Here is a 15,983-nt window from a genome sequence, read left to right on the forward strand (position 1 = left end):
AGTCATTTGGGCTAAAATGCTTTTTAGTTTTAGTCAAATTTTAGTCATTTCTATATGTGAGTTTTAGTCCAGTTCTAGTCGACGAAAACTCAAACAGGTTTTAGTCAAGTTTTAGTCAGTTTTAGTTAAAAAACAAAAGAAGAAGTATAGTCTTTTAACAAATTAATTTAGGTCAATACATAAGATCTATAAGCTCACAATGTGTTGCAATGTGTTGAACTTGTAGATCTACTATTTTCACAACTTGTTAGTAACACTTTTGTATGATGAAGTAGGGCATCAATTCATGAAAAAAACAGTTGAAATATGTTGGAAAAAAGTTGAAATGTTGAAATATGAAGATAAAAGCTTTCTGACCAATAGCACTCTCCAATACGTATGGATTATATTTAAAATACGTCCATATATCTGGGGGTAGGCGTAAACGTGACGTGTCATGAAGCTCGAAGTTGGGCATTAAACAGTGACAATGAATTTGTCTTCAAAATAAGAGCTTTACACTGGACCCCATTGGAGTTTCGAACTGGGTTCTTAGCGGGGGGCTTTTAATTTGAAAGTAGCGACAGTTCCTAGCTTGCCACTACAACAAGCAGACAACGAAGACAGCAGAAATGTCATGCATTTTGAATGTCTGACAGACCGTCACCTAACATTTACATCCATTCTCATCTCGTCAACGAAAACTCAGACACGTCTTGTCATGTTTTAGTCATCAAAGAGCCATGTTTATCTCATCACTGTCTCCTTACACAATGAAAAAAAGGGGCGTCAATTAAATAATTTTGCCATCGTCATCGTTGACAAAACAACACTGCAGTTCGCCATCAAGACAGGGGTTAGACAGGGATGCCTGGTATCCCCATTCCTATTTCTCCTAGTCATCGACTAGATAATGAAAACTACAACTGAAGTAAGGAGAAATGGAATCCAGTGGACATTATGAACACAACTTGAAGACCTGGATTTCGCGGATGAGCTGGCACTACTGTTACATAATCACCATCAGTTACAAGAGAAGACGACTCTACTCGCAGAAACATCAGCCCAAGTGGGCCTTAACATACACAAGGGAAAGACAAAAATCATGAGGATGAACACAAATAGGGGGGAGCCAATAACACTTGAAGAAACACAATTGAAAGAAGTGGAGTCTTTTTCCTACTTTCCTACATCAACACAGAGGGAGGGACAGACGCAGACATCAAAGTCAGAATTGGAAAGGCAAGGGCAGCCTTCATACAACTGAAGAATATATGACGCTCAAAGGAGATACAACAAACAAATAAGAATCTTCAACTCAAATGTAAAATCAGTCCTATTCTATGGAGCTGAGACCTGAAGTAAAACTAATTCCACTAAAAGAAAAGTACAAACCTTCATAAATGGATGCATGAGAAGAAGCATCAGCAGCAATCCACTGGCCAAACAAGCTCACCAATGAAGACCTGTGGATGAGGACAAAGCAGACACCAGCTTGAGACGAAATTGGACGAAGAAGATGGAGATGGATTCATAAACCAATGTCAAATACCACCAGACGCGCTCTGACATGGAAACCCTCTAAATCACTCTAAAAGGCTAGAAGTCCTCCATCAGGTACAAGGCAAACTGAGTTTATAATCAGAAGTCTCTCAGTATTGATTCAAAGTGTACTCTACCCGCGACACAACTGCTTTAAAATCACATGCTCCAGGACAGAATGGCTGTAAAGTATCCAACTTATACTATATCTGACATATCTAACTTACCAAACTTCACCACGGTCAGAAATGCCTTGGACAAAAAAGTCTACCAGTCTACTGATGATGCCAGCCGCATTTGGCAAGGCTTACAAGACATCACAGATTATAAAGTCATCATCACAGAGAGCCAACACCATCATCTCCCTGCCTGAACAGTTTAAAGAGATAATGCTTCAAAACCTCCAACATGGACACATAAATGAGGCACTCACACACCCAGAACATGCAACCCCCCCACCGGCTTTCTCAGTGATGGTGATTATGAGATGTAACTTAGAGCAAAATGTAACTTAATCGCTACACATTAAAAGAGCATCAATATGAAAAAAATGCTACAGACACAACAAACACATATTTCAGAGTTATTATGTGTCCTGTCACACCTCTTTTGGCTCCACTGCCAGGCTGTATGAAATGCCACACTGGAGCAATGTTATGCCAGCACTGCTTGGTTAAGACTTAATATGATACTGTTTTTCATCAATTTTACACAGCTGTCAGAGGTCCAGCAACACTGTATTCGATATGCATTGCCCCAAACCCATCCGTGGTCCTGAATTTCAGCTGTCTAAAAGTTGCTCAAGTGAGCTCTACTGAGAGCAGGCTGTTTCTGTGCCTGCACCTTCAAATGCTAATGAGCTCCATCTGTCAACGACTGCCTTACCTGAACCATGCCCCTCTCAGAGAGACGATGGTTACTGACCCTCGTTACTGAAGCAGTCCAGTGTGAAGTGGTTCGCATACACGCATACAAGCTAACACAAACCGCAGCCGGCACATTGTCATTAAAAATGAAAGGCAACTACAGTCTATTCTGTTATTCTGTAGCTGGGACAGAATATAGGCACTCATGCTGATTTTTAAAACCAACAACAGAGCACTTTGAGTGTCTTGTTCTGAGCAACAACAATGACATTAACAGCATTGATGTCTCACCGCTGGACACACCAAACTTCACCTCGGGGATGAACGCCCCCCTCTCGGTTATCTCCTATCACCGTGAGATGGTGATAGATTTTAGGAAGAAGAGGACGATGGCTCCCCAACCACTGCACATTCTGGGAAAAGATGTGGAGGCGGTGGAGGATTACAAGTACCTTGGTGTTACCATCAACCACAGACTGGACTGGAGATCTAACACTGAAGCTATTTACAAGACAGGGATGAGCAGACTTTACTTCCTGAGGAAGAAGAGATCCTTGAACGTGTGCAGTAAGATGTTGGAGATCTTTTATCAGTCTGTGGTGGCCAGTGTACTTTTCTTTGCTGTAGTTTGTTGGGGGAACAGCATTGGAGCCAGCGACACCAACAGACTCAACAAACTAATCAGGAATGCTGGCTCTGTGATTGACTATAAACAGGACACTCTGGAGGCTGTGATGGAGAGGAGGACACTGAAAGAACTGTTATCTATCATGGATAATCCTCTCCACCCTCTCCAACTCACACTGGTCAGACAGCGGAGCACCTTCTCCAGAAGGCTGCTTCAGCTTTGCTGTCGTAACAACAGATACAGGAAATCTTTTCTGCCACAAGCCATCACTTTATATTATAAGTCTCTCACTTCTGCCCCACAGAGAGAACTCTGATCTCTCTACTGTTTTGTTGTATATATTGTTATTGTTAATTGTTTTTAGTATATTTGCACTGTACGGTACTAAATCTAATTCAGGATTAAATAAATGAAATGACAATTTAAACGAACAACAACAGATAACTTAAAATGTAAAGACTGTAATGAGTAAAGTAGTTTGGTTATGTGTTCGTGTGCTGATGGTGAAATCATGAGTCAGCTTTTATATATTAAATATTACGGGAGTAATTTTTAATACTAACGAGACCCTAATCTCATTTCTCTTCAGATTATAAGATAGAAACCAGAACTTTAGACACCAACTCATTCTCAAGTGTGTGGATCCAGCTGTATGAAGATGTTCAGCCTGTCTGGGAGTTAGGAGGTCCTGAAGTTCGGTTTCCTCGAGTGTTCTGGGTTGGACTGCAGTCTCGCCGTGTCGGTCCGGTGGCCAGAGGGAAGTCTGGTACTTTGTTGAGGAACTCTCTGTCCAAAGGCCCAGTGGGATGTCTGCATTGGGAGCGCTGGGGACAGAGTCAGTCTCGGTTGGGAGCACACAAAATCTCTCTTTCGCGGGAGACCACGTGTACTACTTCTGAAGCAGACAGTTACTGCAAGGTCTTCATCTAATGAGGATAGTCTTGATAAAGATTTTTTCTTTGTGGTTTTGAGTGGTGGTTCTTAAGTTCTGATTCTTAAACTAATTAAACTTCTTCTGGATCGGGTGGTGATACTTCAATGATTTATTAAAAATCAAAAAGAAAGAACTTCGTTCTGTTAACAATAAAAAGTGAAGCACTTAAAATAGTGATTCAATTTGCTTGTCTTAGGGCTTGTCGCAAAAATAAAAATAAAGATTATACTTTAAAAACAAAATATGAGTAAAAGAGAAGAAGAGGAGTAAAAAAAAGGGTTGACAGCATTCACTTCTCCTGTGACATTATGAGTTTGAACTCACAAGACTTAATTAAACTAAACTATTGCTTTCAATGTTAGGAAATCATGTTTCAACTTTCCCAGAATTTCACCATGGCTTAATCGGTTGAACTTTGTCTACATGGAAGAATATGACATGTTTACGATCACTTATTATTCAAAAAGAATTAAACATTATTAAGGCATAAAACACTTGAATATACAATAGAAACAAGGACTTATACATATTCATTCTAGTTCTATCTTAACAAAACATGTCAGAGACATTTTACTGGCAAATAGCAAAGTATTAAACACGAAGATTTTTTGAAAGTCTGTTTAAATCACAAAAGGGAGGGGCTGGTTTCTTCCGGACCTCAAACTCATTGGCTTAATTATAACACAGTGAAACGTGGAAAGCATCACTTTTATGGATATATCCTACATCTCTTTAATATAGCTGAATTAAGAAGATGAGATTCTAGTTTAATAGTTATTCAGAACTTGTTGGAAAATCTGAATGACTACAGATACTGCTTTGGATTGGACTGTAACACACAGGAATTACACCATAAACAACGGTTTGACATGTGAGGGGGTGAGAGAGCCAGATTAGGTTTTCTCAAATAGCCTGAAAGATAATAATTAATTCTGAACACAGCCACATCAGTTCACACCCAGTTATAGGAGGGTGTGCACGCTCATGTAACCAAAGTATTTTCTTTTTTCATTTTTCCCCATAGAAGATTTCAGTTTGTTTTTCCATTGATTTGTACAGGTTAAAGGTCACATTCAAGGTGGGAAAAGTTCTGAAGTGATTTATCTTGGTTTCATTTTTTTATATCACAAAATCCTGGCATTTTACAGGGGTGTGTAGACTCTTTATATCCACAGCACAGTTCACGTCACAGATTTTCTAGAAAAATAATCATATTGAAACCTCTATTCATTTTTTGCTAGATTGCGTTGAAATGTGTCCTGACCATCCAGGAAGTTAGGAAACATTGTAACATGTATTCATTTAAACAACCCTTGCTGATTGTTCACAGTATCAAACTGGAACACAGCGTCATTTTTTACACAAGAATTTGTCATTTTCAAAAATTCATATATCTGCTAGTTTTCACCTCCTTGCAACCAACTTTTGATTCTGTGTATTTTTTATGTAGTTCTAGTACATACAGTTTATTTGGTCCTGTGTTAAAAAATGATTGCCACAGGTTTACAAGAAGGATTTTTTAAAATTTCCTTAAGATTTTTGTATTTGAAAGTGTTGATATTCAATACACGTTATACGCTTGTGTGTTACTCCTTCATTCTTTACTTTTTTTTTTTTAATTGGCTGACCCTAACCCTGCCCACCTTTCCACTGGCTGTAATATTACATGTTTTCCATTGGGTTCTGGAAATTGGAAGTTACAGCTTTCTGTTGAAGGTTTGTCACATGTAGAGTTGCACGATGCTCTGCTTTGCTGTGGAAGTGAAAAGCAGATATTTACAAGTCACTCCCTCTGTTCTCTGCATTCTTAACAGTCACTTCTTTGTGTGTGTTGGTGGGTAATCCATGTTTAGGTTGATCACAAAGCCAAGGAGATCATACCTAAGGCAGACCTCCCCAGCCCCAGGAAGGAGTTCAGTGCGTGTGCCATTGGTTGCAAAGTTTATGTGACTGGAGGAAGAGGGTCAGAGAACGGAGTCTCTAAAGATGTATGGATCTATGACACTGTCCATGAAGAGTGGTCTAAAGGAGCACCCATGCTAATAGCCAGGTGAGATGCATGTTTTATATCACATTAAACAGAATATTAAAGACATTATTATAAGACCTCTGTGAGTGTTTGGCATGTCTGGTACTGGAATGTTTGCTGTGGATCCTTTGGGTCCTGTATGTTGGGGGTGGGGGCTCCATGGGCCGGATTATTTCCAGCATGAGCCACAGATGCTCAATCAGATCGGGCTCTGGAGGATTTGAGAGTCCTGTTTAAACATCTTGGGATCTTTGTTGTGTTCCTCAAGCCATTCCTGAGCAGTTTTTCTTTTGGTGTGTCAGGGCACATTGTACTTCTGGGAGGTCACTGCATTCAGGAAGTGCTGTTGCCATGATGGGTTGTACTTGGTTCACAATGGTGTTTGTACGTGTGGTGTATGTTAAGCAGCATCCACATAAATGCCAGTAAGTTAAAAAGAAAAATGAAAAAAGGAGGCAGAGGAATTCAGTGTGTGAGGCATCACAGGTGCTGTCACTCACCCTAATGAGAACACTACACATTATAAAATCTGAAGAGATTAATTAATCTTTTAAAAATGATTAAAGATAGACAAATGTGTAAATAGAAGCTAGGTGTCCATTAAGAGCACGTATAACATTTTGAATGGTTTCTTTAGAGTAACTTCTAAATGGAGCAAGTCTATGGTAAATGTTGAAAACAGCCTCAAATAATAAAAGTTTAAACACTAGCAAAACAAGATCTGAACTTTTAGAAGCTGAACAACCATCAGTTTGAGCAATATTTATACACAAAAGTTTACAGATGTTGTTGACCTTGGAAAGTAAGTTGAAGGGGATTCAAAACTGAACAAAGAAGAGAAGGAAGAAGAAGTGAGGAAGAGGAGGAGGAGGAAGAAGAACAATACAGAATCGGAGGATAGTGGGACAAAGTGTGAGACAGATAAGACAGACATTAAGTTGTTTGAGTCTGAGAGAAGGAGACATAAACAGAGAAGCAACGGTGTTTAAACCAAAAACAGATCAAGGTTTGTCTTAAAATTACTCAATACCCTGAGGAACAGAAGTCGGGCTTTAAGTGCTTTGTCACTGAAAGATAGAGACCTGAAAAAATTCTCTCAAAGAGTACAATAGTATCACAAATGCCATGATGTGGATTTTGTTTTTGTACAGTCAGAAATTTGAGACTGACAGCAAGTTAGAAAACTGGTGCTGTCTGCTTACCTTCAGAAATGTAGGCTCAAAATTATCTTTGGCAATTATGTGGGAGTTGGTTGGAGTACTTTCACAATGAAATGGATTCAGTCAGAAGTAGATGTCAGATTTCTGAAATAAGCGCATTAGTTTAAGAAGGCAAGATTTAGTATATCTTTTGTGCATGAGAAGTCAAAATTCTGGAATGTATGAATGAAAAAGCAAGAAAACTTACCTTCCTGAGTGCAATACACACCCACTTTAAAATCCAAAAAAATAAGGAGCCTAAAAGCATAAAACTAAATCTCATAAACATATCAAAAAGTTGTGTACAAGTATAATAGCTTAAAGTCAATAAGTTACTAAAACATCTGTCACTCAAATAGATTAAAACAGTAGTTCTTCAAAGTGTGTGGGTTTAAAGAGGCGCCTAAGAGTTCTCCATTTAGTTCCATTCTAAATGGAACCCTAACCCTAACCCTAACCCCCGAGAGATCAAGTTTGCAGACCACTAGCTTACGTAGTTGTAGCAACCTCAGAAATGACTGCACGATAACAATACATTGCAATTTATGCCTCCACCAAGGAACCGCCATTGAAAAGCCACAAATAATGCTCAGAACAGCACCAAACTTAATCAACAAAACAAATAAGGTCGCAGCATATAGTTCGAGGCATCATACTGTACATCTGCCAGCTTAGCCGGATTTCCATTGTAAAGTGAACACAACTCACCACTCTCCTGCCACAGCTTCCTTTAATGGGGAAGTCCCTGTGAGTCGATTACCAAGTGCAGTTAGAAATGCTCAATTCCATTCTTTGCCCTGGCCACTCTGGATAATAACTGTTATAAGCGGGTAGGCAAGAAACGTATGAACTTTGATTGCATTTCCATGGAGTAACAATTATACATTTTCATCTTTGAGCTGTGGAACTCTACTGCACTCGATAATCAAAGACAAAACTGAGTGGAATCAGTGGAGGATATGCAAGACGCAGAGAGGACTATCATTTGTTTTGAACAAAGATGCTACTTCAGCCATGAATTTACTTACCTGGAACACGGCAAAACCCTCAGTTCATGAAGCACCATCCACAAACTGGATCTGATTCCTGATGATGGCATCTTGAGAGTAAGAGGTAGAATAAACAAAAGTGCAATGCATATCTAACCTCATCCTACAACATATCCATCATCAAGTTGGGCACTCAGGAAGAAGCCATATGCTTTCCAGGCTAGGTCAAAAGTTTTTGCTCCCTCAGGCAAACTCCTTAGCCAGGAAAATCATCAGAAAATGTGTGTTTTGCATGCGCATCCAGGCAAGACCTGGAGAACAGAAAATGGCAGGTCATCCTGACGATTGTATCCAGACGTACAGTACCTCCTTTTAGTCATGTTGGCACTGACTACTTTGGTCCCATTTAAATGAAGAGGGGCCACGCTCAGGTGAAACGCTGGGGCAGTCACCTTCACCTGCCTGGTGAGTCGAGCTATCCACCCGGAAATGGCACTCACTCACCCGCACACATACCTGGTATCTGCTGGTTATGTTATTACTGGTTACTGGAAAGACCATGGGATAAGTTTTATGGCAGTGTGACATATTTTATATTGTAAGACACAACCTCTTGTCCTTTTCTGTAAGGTGAAGCTTTGAGATAGACTGCTCAACCCAGATCCTATGCTTCCTCGCCTGGTTCTTCTCTCCATCTTCCACCGTACAAACAGAACAAAATACACAATGCAGAGACTTTATAGGGAGACTGAGGCCCTAGACCTACCTGTGCTAGAGGGAGCTAACATCAAGGGTAACAGTTACCAGCTCAAAGGCAGTGTGGAGATTGTTGTTAATTAGCTGTGACAGACTGCGGTACACCCATATTAATTTGTGATATAACTTTCGCCAGCGATGCAGGTAAACGGCATAGAACTACTTATTTTTTGGCTGCTGTTGCATCAACCCACTTCTAAATCCCTGATGCACATCATTATTACAGTGTTAGAGGGAACTATAGGTAACTGGCACTTGTGGATGCAACCGTCACTAATGCTAATGTAGCTCCTCAGGGATTTAAGCTGTTATTTTTCTAATTTTGGCAGTCTATCCTGGGACAACATATAAGTCAAGGTTGTAAGGACTATGGCAGTCAGTAGCTGTTGTTCACCTACCGTTATGGGCTGATGGAATGTGAATACTGTAGAGTGCAGAATCAGGCTACATTGTAAATACAGATATGCATGATTTTAGTAGCTAGCAAACCTATAGAAAAGAGTACATTTTGATATATTAGAATGAATAATTCCTTTGGACAATTTGGAAAACTAGGTGTTGATAAAATACTGTGATTTTCGCCATATTTTTTTTCAGTTTATTTCTATTTCTATTTCTGTCATTATAGAGGAGGCTAAGAGGTCATTTGAAGCTGTTTTAATAGGCTGTACATGTTTTGTAAATGCAAATTTAAGTCCATCAATATCCATGTTATCTGTCAATATTCATTTTCCTAAGCTGCTGACATGGTTGTGCAGCACTATCCTGGTGCCAGTGTTTACATTGTTTTTGTAATAGCCTAGTTATTGATTTTTGTGTGGATGGCAATGTACAGTTGCTTGTCCGCAGGTCAGAGCATTGGAGGTTTGATACCCGGCTTCTCCAACATAGCCTTCTTAATTCAGAGCCTTGTTAGATTTGTCAGCTGTGCACATAGTTATTATTATTGTTATTATCTGTATTTTCATGTCTCTGGTGCACCTGATATTTAAGCTCACCACAGAGGAATGGTTTAAATAAAAGGTAACAAACACCAAATTTGTAGTGTTACAAAAGCATTTGCTCTTAGTCTGTAGATAAGAAATGAGTCTGAAGAAATACATCAGAGCGTCTGGTTCCAGTGGGAGGAGAAGGAAACACGGGGCCCTGATGTATAAATGATATACAACATGGATACAATGAAGGTCCCCCATCCTATTCTGCTGTGTCATGGCACATTTAATGCCTCGGCAGCGGCATCTTCTGAAAGGAGAAACATCTGTACTCATGTTATTTAGTTGGTGTCAGCTAAGGCTTATCTTATCATGTATATGTTTCTCTGTCCCTCAATATTACAATATTAGTCCAAAATTGCCCCAGATCTTATTATTACAACAACAGACGGTGATGTAGTTGACTAGGTTTCAGCTGTTTGTGGAGGTTTGGCACCTACCTGGAGGTAGTGCAGTGACATGTAGTGACAGAGACCAGTAATCGAGGAAGGACTGGACTAGTTTCAAGGCATCTCAATAGCAGTATTTTATATCAGAGAAAATAACTCCCTTTAACGTGAGCTTTGTGACTTTGCTCTTGTTTTACATGCACCAAAGAGCTGTACAAGGGTGCACTCACACTTGGCCCAGTTGCTCCGTACTGTGCCAAAGCTCAACTGTTACTCCTCCCCAGTCACCTGCTGCTCTGCACTCACATAATTCCGGCCGCAACCGGGCCTGAGCACGGTAACCTCTTACATCATCATATTGTAGCATGGTCACAGCAAAGACACTTAGGTGCCATTATGTTGTGAGATTTTGGTTACTTTGTACAAGACGTTGTGTGGTCCTTTTCTGTCCTTCAGAAGGATACAGCTCTTCCTATTCGGGTATTTCTGTTGTGCAGGTTTGAATAAACTATAATTAGCACACCTGTGTAGTTTTACTGTCATTTTGCCAGGATATATTGTGAAGAATGGCATCATTCCTGGAATGTCTGTGGGGCAACAATACACAGTTTGATTTGAGTGCTGTCTTCTTTTTCTTTTTGTTTATTCACTATAAGAGGGGCTCAGCACCCCATACTGAAGCTATATACAAGAGTTGAGCAGTTTGTTTCTTATTTGTTTGAACAACAGAGAGAACTTAAATAACTTAACTGACTTTTTTGTGGCTTATTTTGAGTTGGTTTTGTCATAGGAATAGTCAGATTGTTTTGTAAAAGATTTCCAAATCATTTAATTTGTCAAAGCACATGAATTTTGAGCGTTGGGAGAAATTGCAAATTTGTGCCTTGCCAGACAATGCCACAAACTGAAAAATTAGTGCATGATCCATAAAGTGAAATACCAACCAGGGGCTTGTCTTACCTCAGTGACAGACATGTCATTTGTTGAGATGAAAGAAACAATTAAAACTTTGAAAGAACGCAAAACAAAGACATTACCCTTAAGGAGCTAAAACCTTGTAGGTTTAGGGACCTTACCCTTTAGATGGAGAGCTGGTCCAGTATCTCCTGAACAAGGGGAAACTCTGGTTCTAACAATGGGTAATTTCTTCTCCAGGTTTGGCCATGGTTCAGCTGAGCTGGAAAATAGTCTCTATGTTGTTGGAGGTCACACAGCCATAGCCGGGGTTTTTCCTGCCTCACCATCCATCTCCCTAAAACAGGTTAGAGAAGCATGAATCTTATTTACGACAAGAGTTTTAGAATGCTCAATTTTACCTATGTCATTAAAGTTACATAATAATATATACATGTAAACAAATACTTAACAGCTTGTAATGCAGTTTGATTAACTTTAAGCATCTTTTCCTTAACCTTCAAGACATATGATTTTTTTTTTTTTTTTTTTTTTTTTTACTATATAACATTTGCCTAGGTGGAACGATATGACCCTCTCATTAATAAATGGACCATGATGGCTCCTTTAAGAGATGGAGTCAGTAATGCAGCCGTGGTCAGTGCCAAACTGAAACTCTTTGTTTTTGGAGGAACCACCATACACAGAGACAAGGCCTCCAAGGTAGGTGGATTAGTATATTTACCCATTTTACCCATGGGTTAGGGTTAGGATTAACCCATGTCTTTAAGGAGACAGTATTTAAAAGGGAAGACTAAATATGTTTCAGATTAGTTAACAGTTTATAAAGAACTATTTGTCATTAAAAGTTATTTTCCTCCACTTGTGAATCCTTGCCTTTAATGTATTTGAAGATCAATACTGTATTATTAATGTTGCACTTACACACCATCACTGTCTTCTATATCTAGGTCCAATGCTATGACCCCCTGGGTAATCGCTGGAATATTGCAGCTGAATGCCCCCAACCTTGGCGCTACACAGCGGCTGCTGTCTTAGGGAGCCAGATCTTCATCATGGGTGGCGACACGGAATTTACGGCTGCCTCTGCTTATCGTTATGACTGTGAAACCAATCAGTGGACACGAGTGGGCGATATGACCTCCAAACGAATGAGCTGCCATGCTGTGGCCTCAGGAAACAAGCTGTACGTGGTAGGAGGTTATTTTGGGACACAGCGGTGTAAAACATTGGACTGTTACGACCCAACATCAGACACTTGGAACTCCATCACTACTGTGCCTTATTCACTGATCCCCACTGCCTTTGTCAGCACGTGGAAACATCTACCTGCCTAACTTGGAGACACGAGAAGCCAGTCCTTCCAGGTACATTTTGAAGGACAGACAACCATTATATAATGGTGCTTGAAAGATTCTGAAACCCTTTAGAATTTACTATATTTCTGCATAAATATAACCTTAAAACAACATCAGATTTACTAAAAGTAGATAAAGAGAAAAAAAAACAAAAGCTTCAACTCTGGGATGTTGGTGGCTTTCCTGCTCACTTCAGGTCCTTCCAGACCATTTTGATTGGATTCAGGTCAGGACGTTGACTTAGCCAACATTAACTTTATTCTTCTGTAACCATTCTTTAGTAGGACAACTTGTGTGCTTAGGGTCATTGTCTTGCTGCATGACCCTTGAGATTCAGTGCACAGAAAGATGTCCTGAGGTTTTCCTTTAGAAATTGCTGGTATAATTCAGAGTTCAATGTTTCATCAATGATGGCAAGCCATCCTGGCCCAGATGCAGCAAAACAGAGCCAAACCACGATAATACTACCATCATGCTTCACAGATGGGACAAGGTTCTTATGTTGGAATGCGGTGTTTTCCTTTCTCCAAACATAACGCTTCTCATCTAAACCAAAAAGTTCTATTTTGGTCTTATCTGTCCACAAAACATTTTTGATCCATGTTATCTTTAGCAAACTGCAGACAGGCACCAACATTTATTTTTCTCCTTGCAACCCTGGTGGTTTTGTAACCTTTTCCAGCCTGATGAGTACCAATAAGTCTTAGGTCCTCAGAAATATTGTTCGTGCCACGATACACTTTCACAAACTTGTTGTGAAGATCAGACTTTGATAGATCCCCGTTCTTTAAATAGAGCAGGGTGCCCAAAGATTGTCTGGTTGTCATCCCATTGATTGAAAACACCTGACTCTAATTTCACCTTAAAATGAACTGCCAATTAATCGGGTTCTCTTTATATACTTTTAGTAGTTGTGTGAAAATCAGATGATGTTTTAAGTAATTTATGCAAATCTACAAGAAGCACCACTGTATGTATTTCAAATTCTGTGCCATACAGATTTACGCATATGGTGCCCGCACCCCCAATGTGACTGCCACCTTGAAGCAAAAGAGGGAAACTAAATATCTGGCATCTTTTAGGTAATTTATGGCCCTGTTAGCTGGGACACCTTGCTGGTAAAGCTGGTCATGGATGATGGATGATGCACACACAACCCATGAATATTTACTGCATATACACAGTGCCAATGCCACTATCAGCATGTGGCTGTCCACAAAAGGGCATTCATACATTAGCCCCTGCAGCCACTGTCACTCTCTCACCTCACTCTACCACTCACTCACTACACATTACCTTATTTCTTAAGGGTGCATGCTGCTCTTTATAAGTCAATTCTGACTTTATATATATATATATATATTTAAAAAACACCCTTTACATAGAAGATTTTTATTCAAACATACTGTTGGATATTCATCCACACCTAAATAAATCCTGTTTTGTGTTCTTTAAGTTATGGTAGGCATTCATATTTTAAATTATTATAATTAAAACATTTTATAACAATAAACTAAAATGATGAGGTTCAGCCAAGTTGAAATAAAATGACCATATGACTGACAACTGATTTTGTCCAAACATATTTTTAATTTAATAAACTCATTTCAGAATAATTCACATTTAAAATCACAATTATTATTTTCTTTTTAAATTCAGCAATTCACTAAAATGCATTTTAACCATAAAACAGCATGTGTCAGCTACCCGAGGATTACTTGAGACTGCATATGGAGTCATTGCATTTGTTGTTTTGTCACTATTGAGCTTTACAAAAATCTATTGATTTTGAGATGTATGTGAAAGTGACAGCACCCTCTGCATGAATTTGAATAATGTAAAACATTTTTACTCAAAGTAAATACAAATCATAATTATTTCTATTTAAGTATTGAAATGTCATTCATACAAAGGGCAACCTTAAAAGCAGTCCAACAAAGGCCAACATGAGGGGCTAAATAAAAAAAAATTGGATATTGGCTTTAAAATTGTCAGATTTATAGTGTAGTGTCTGTTTATTCAAATAACATTTTGCTAGGCGTGCATCAATTACATGATATGCAATAAGGTAATAAAAAAGAAACGTGCTCCTCATTTCTGTGGGCAGACCTGTGTGACAGGACTTGATGTGACAGGGCCTGACAGTCAGCCATTTAGACTTCCAGTGCTCAGCCTACTGGTATGCTATGATCAAGATGGACAGAAAAAATGGGAATAGTTGTAAAGTGCATTTATATATAGAAGTGATGTATAATTTAATGTTTTTAATCAAACAATGTGAATGATAACAACTTTAAATATGTCATTAATAGTGTTGTTTTCCTCAGTGACAGCTTTTAGCATAACAAAACTATGAAAGCTTTAACTCACATTTGGCTGGGGACAGGCCATTTTTCAGGATTTGTAATTTTCTTCTCTGTTTTTATAAAAAAAAAAAAAAAAAAAACAAACATCTGAGAACCTGATGAGTGACATATTTCTGAACAGACAACTCACTTAAATCAACTATCCAATCAGTTTTAGACATTTAATTCAACAAGTTTTATTCATTGTAACACTTCCAGTTTCTATATTTATGATTCACGTTTTGTATTGTGACATTCCTGAGGTGGGTAATACAAATAAAGGTACAGTTTTTATACTGTATACTTGTGCAGTCTAATTAGATTTAATAATTATGAATATGCACTGATCAAGAAAAAAAAAATGATGCAGTATCTTGAAATACATCAAGATGCATAGAGCATTGTTGTGCATTCAAATTGTTGAGTTTGAATCAATTCTTAAAGGCAGTGAAGATTCACACACCTGCTACATGTACCAGAATGCATTGCACGCAATATCTTGCCTTTCCTCACCTACAAATACAACCCAAACTTGCCCAGCGCATGGAGATGTGCATTTGACATAAGTAATTGTATTAACAGTAAATGTGAAGATGAAATGATCTCTCTGTTAAACTAGAACATCTTAATTTTTTTATTGGTATATTTCATATTTTATTTTTATATAGTGTGGTATAACTCACATAGTTAATTCCACATTCTTTAGTTCTTAGCCATTATTACTGCATTTAGAGTATTCATCGGGGACCAGTGAGAAAATGAAAAGTATGAAAAAACAATGTCGTTGATAAAAATGTTTTTGTTTGTGACATCACTGGAAAGTGTGTTTTCTTGAAATCACCATCTGGTTTTGTAAGACCCTAGGAACTCCCAAGGCTTATGCTGCATTCTGTTGCACTTGTAGTATGAAAACTCCAAGCCCAACTTTTCAGACATGAAGACAGACGACAACACAACACACACAGTATGGTGGCACACATAGTGAACAGTAGCCTCGTATCTTTTCATCACTTTTTACTTAATGTGTTTAATGTATTTGTATTGTTAATGTGCTGTAACAAC

General features: G+C 38.7%; 1 protein-coding gene across 1 annotated transcript in view; it reads left to right on the top strand.

Annotated features, from left to right (window-relative positions):
* The window catches only part of LOC119024380 (kelch-like protein 25), a 52,453-nt gene extending 36,723 nt beyond the window's left edge, over positions 1-15,730 (top strand). Inside the window, exons 8-11 of the mRNA XM_037107146.1 lie at positions 5,803-5,999; positions 11,459-11,564; positions 11,777-11,920; positions 12,169-15,730. Coding sequence (XP_036963041.1) covers positions 5,803-5,999; positions 11,459-11,564; positions 11,777-11,920; positions 12,169-12,555 — 834 coding nt within the window. The 3' untranslated portion in view covers positions 12,556-15,730. The remainder of the gene's footprint in view (positions 1-5,802; positions 6,000-11,458; positions 11,565-11,776; positions 11,921-12,168) is intronic.
* The last annotated feature ends 253 nt before the right edge of the window (positions 15,731-15,983 follow it).

This window comes from Acanthopagrus latus, chromosome 8, assembly GCF_904848185.1.
Source record: "Acanthopagrus latus isolate v.2019 chromosome 8, fAcaLat1.1, whole genome shotgun sequence".
Lineage (NCBI taxonomy): Eukaryota > Metazoa > Chordata > Actinopteri > Spariformes > Sparidae > Acanthopagrus > Acanthopagrus latus.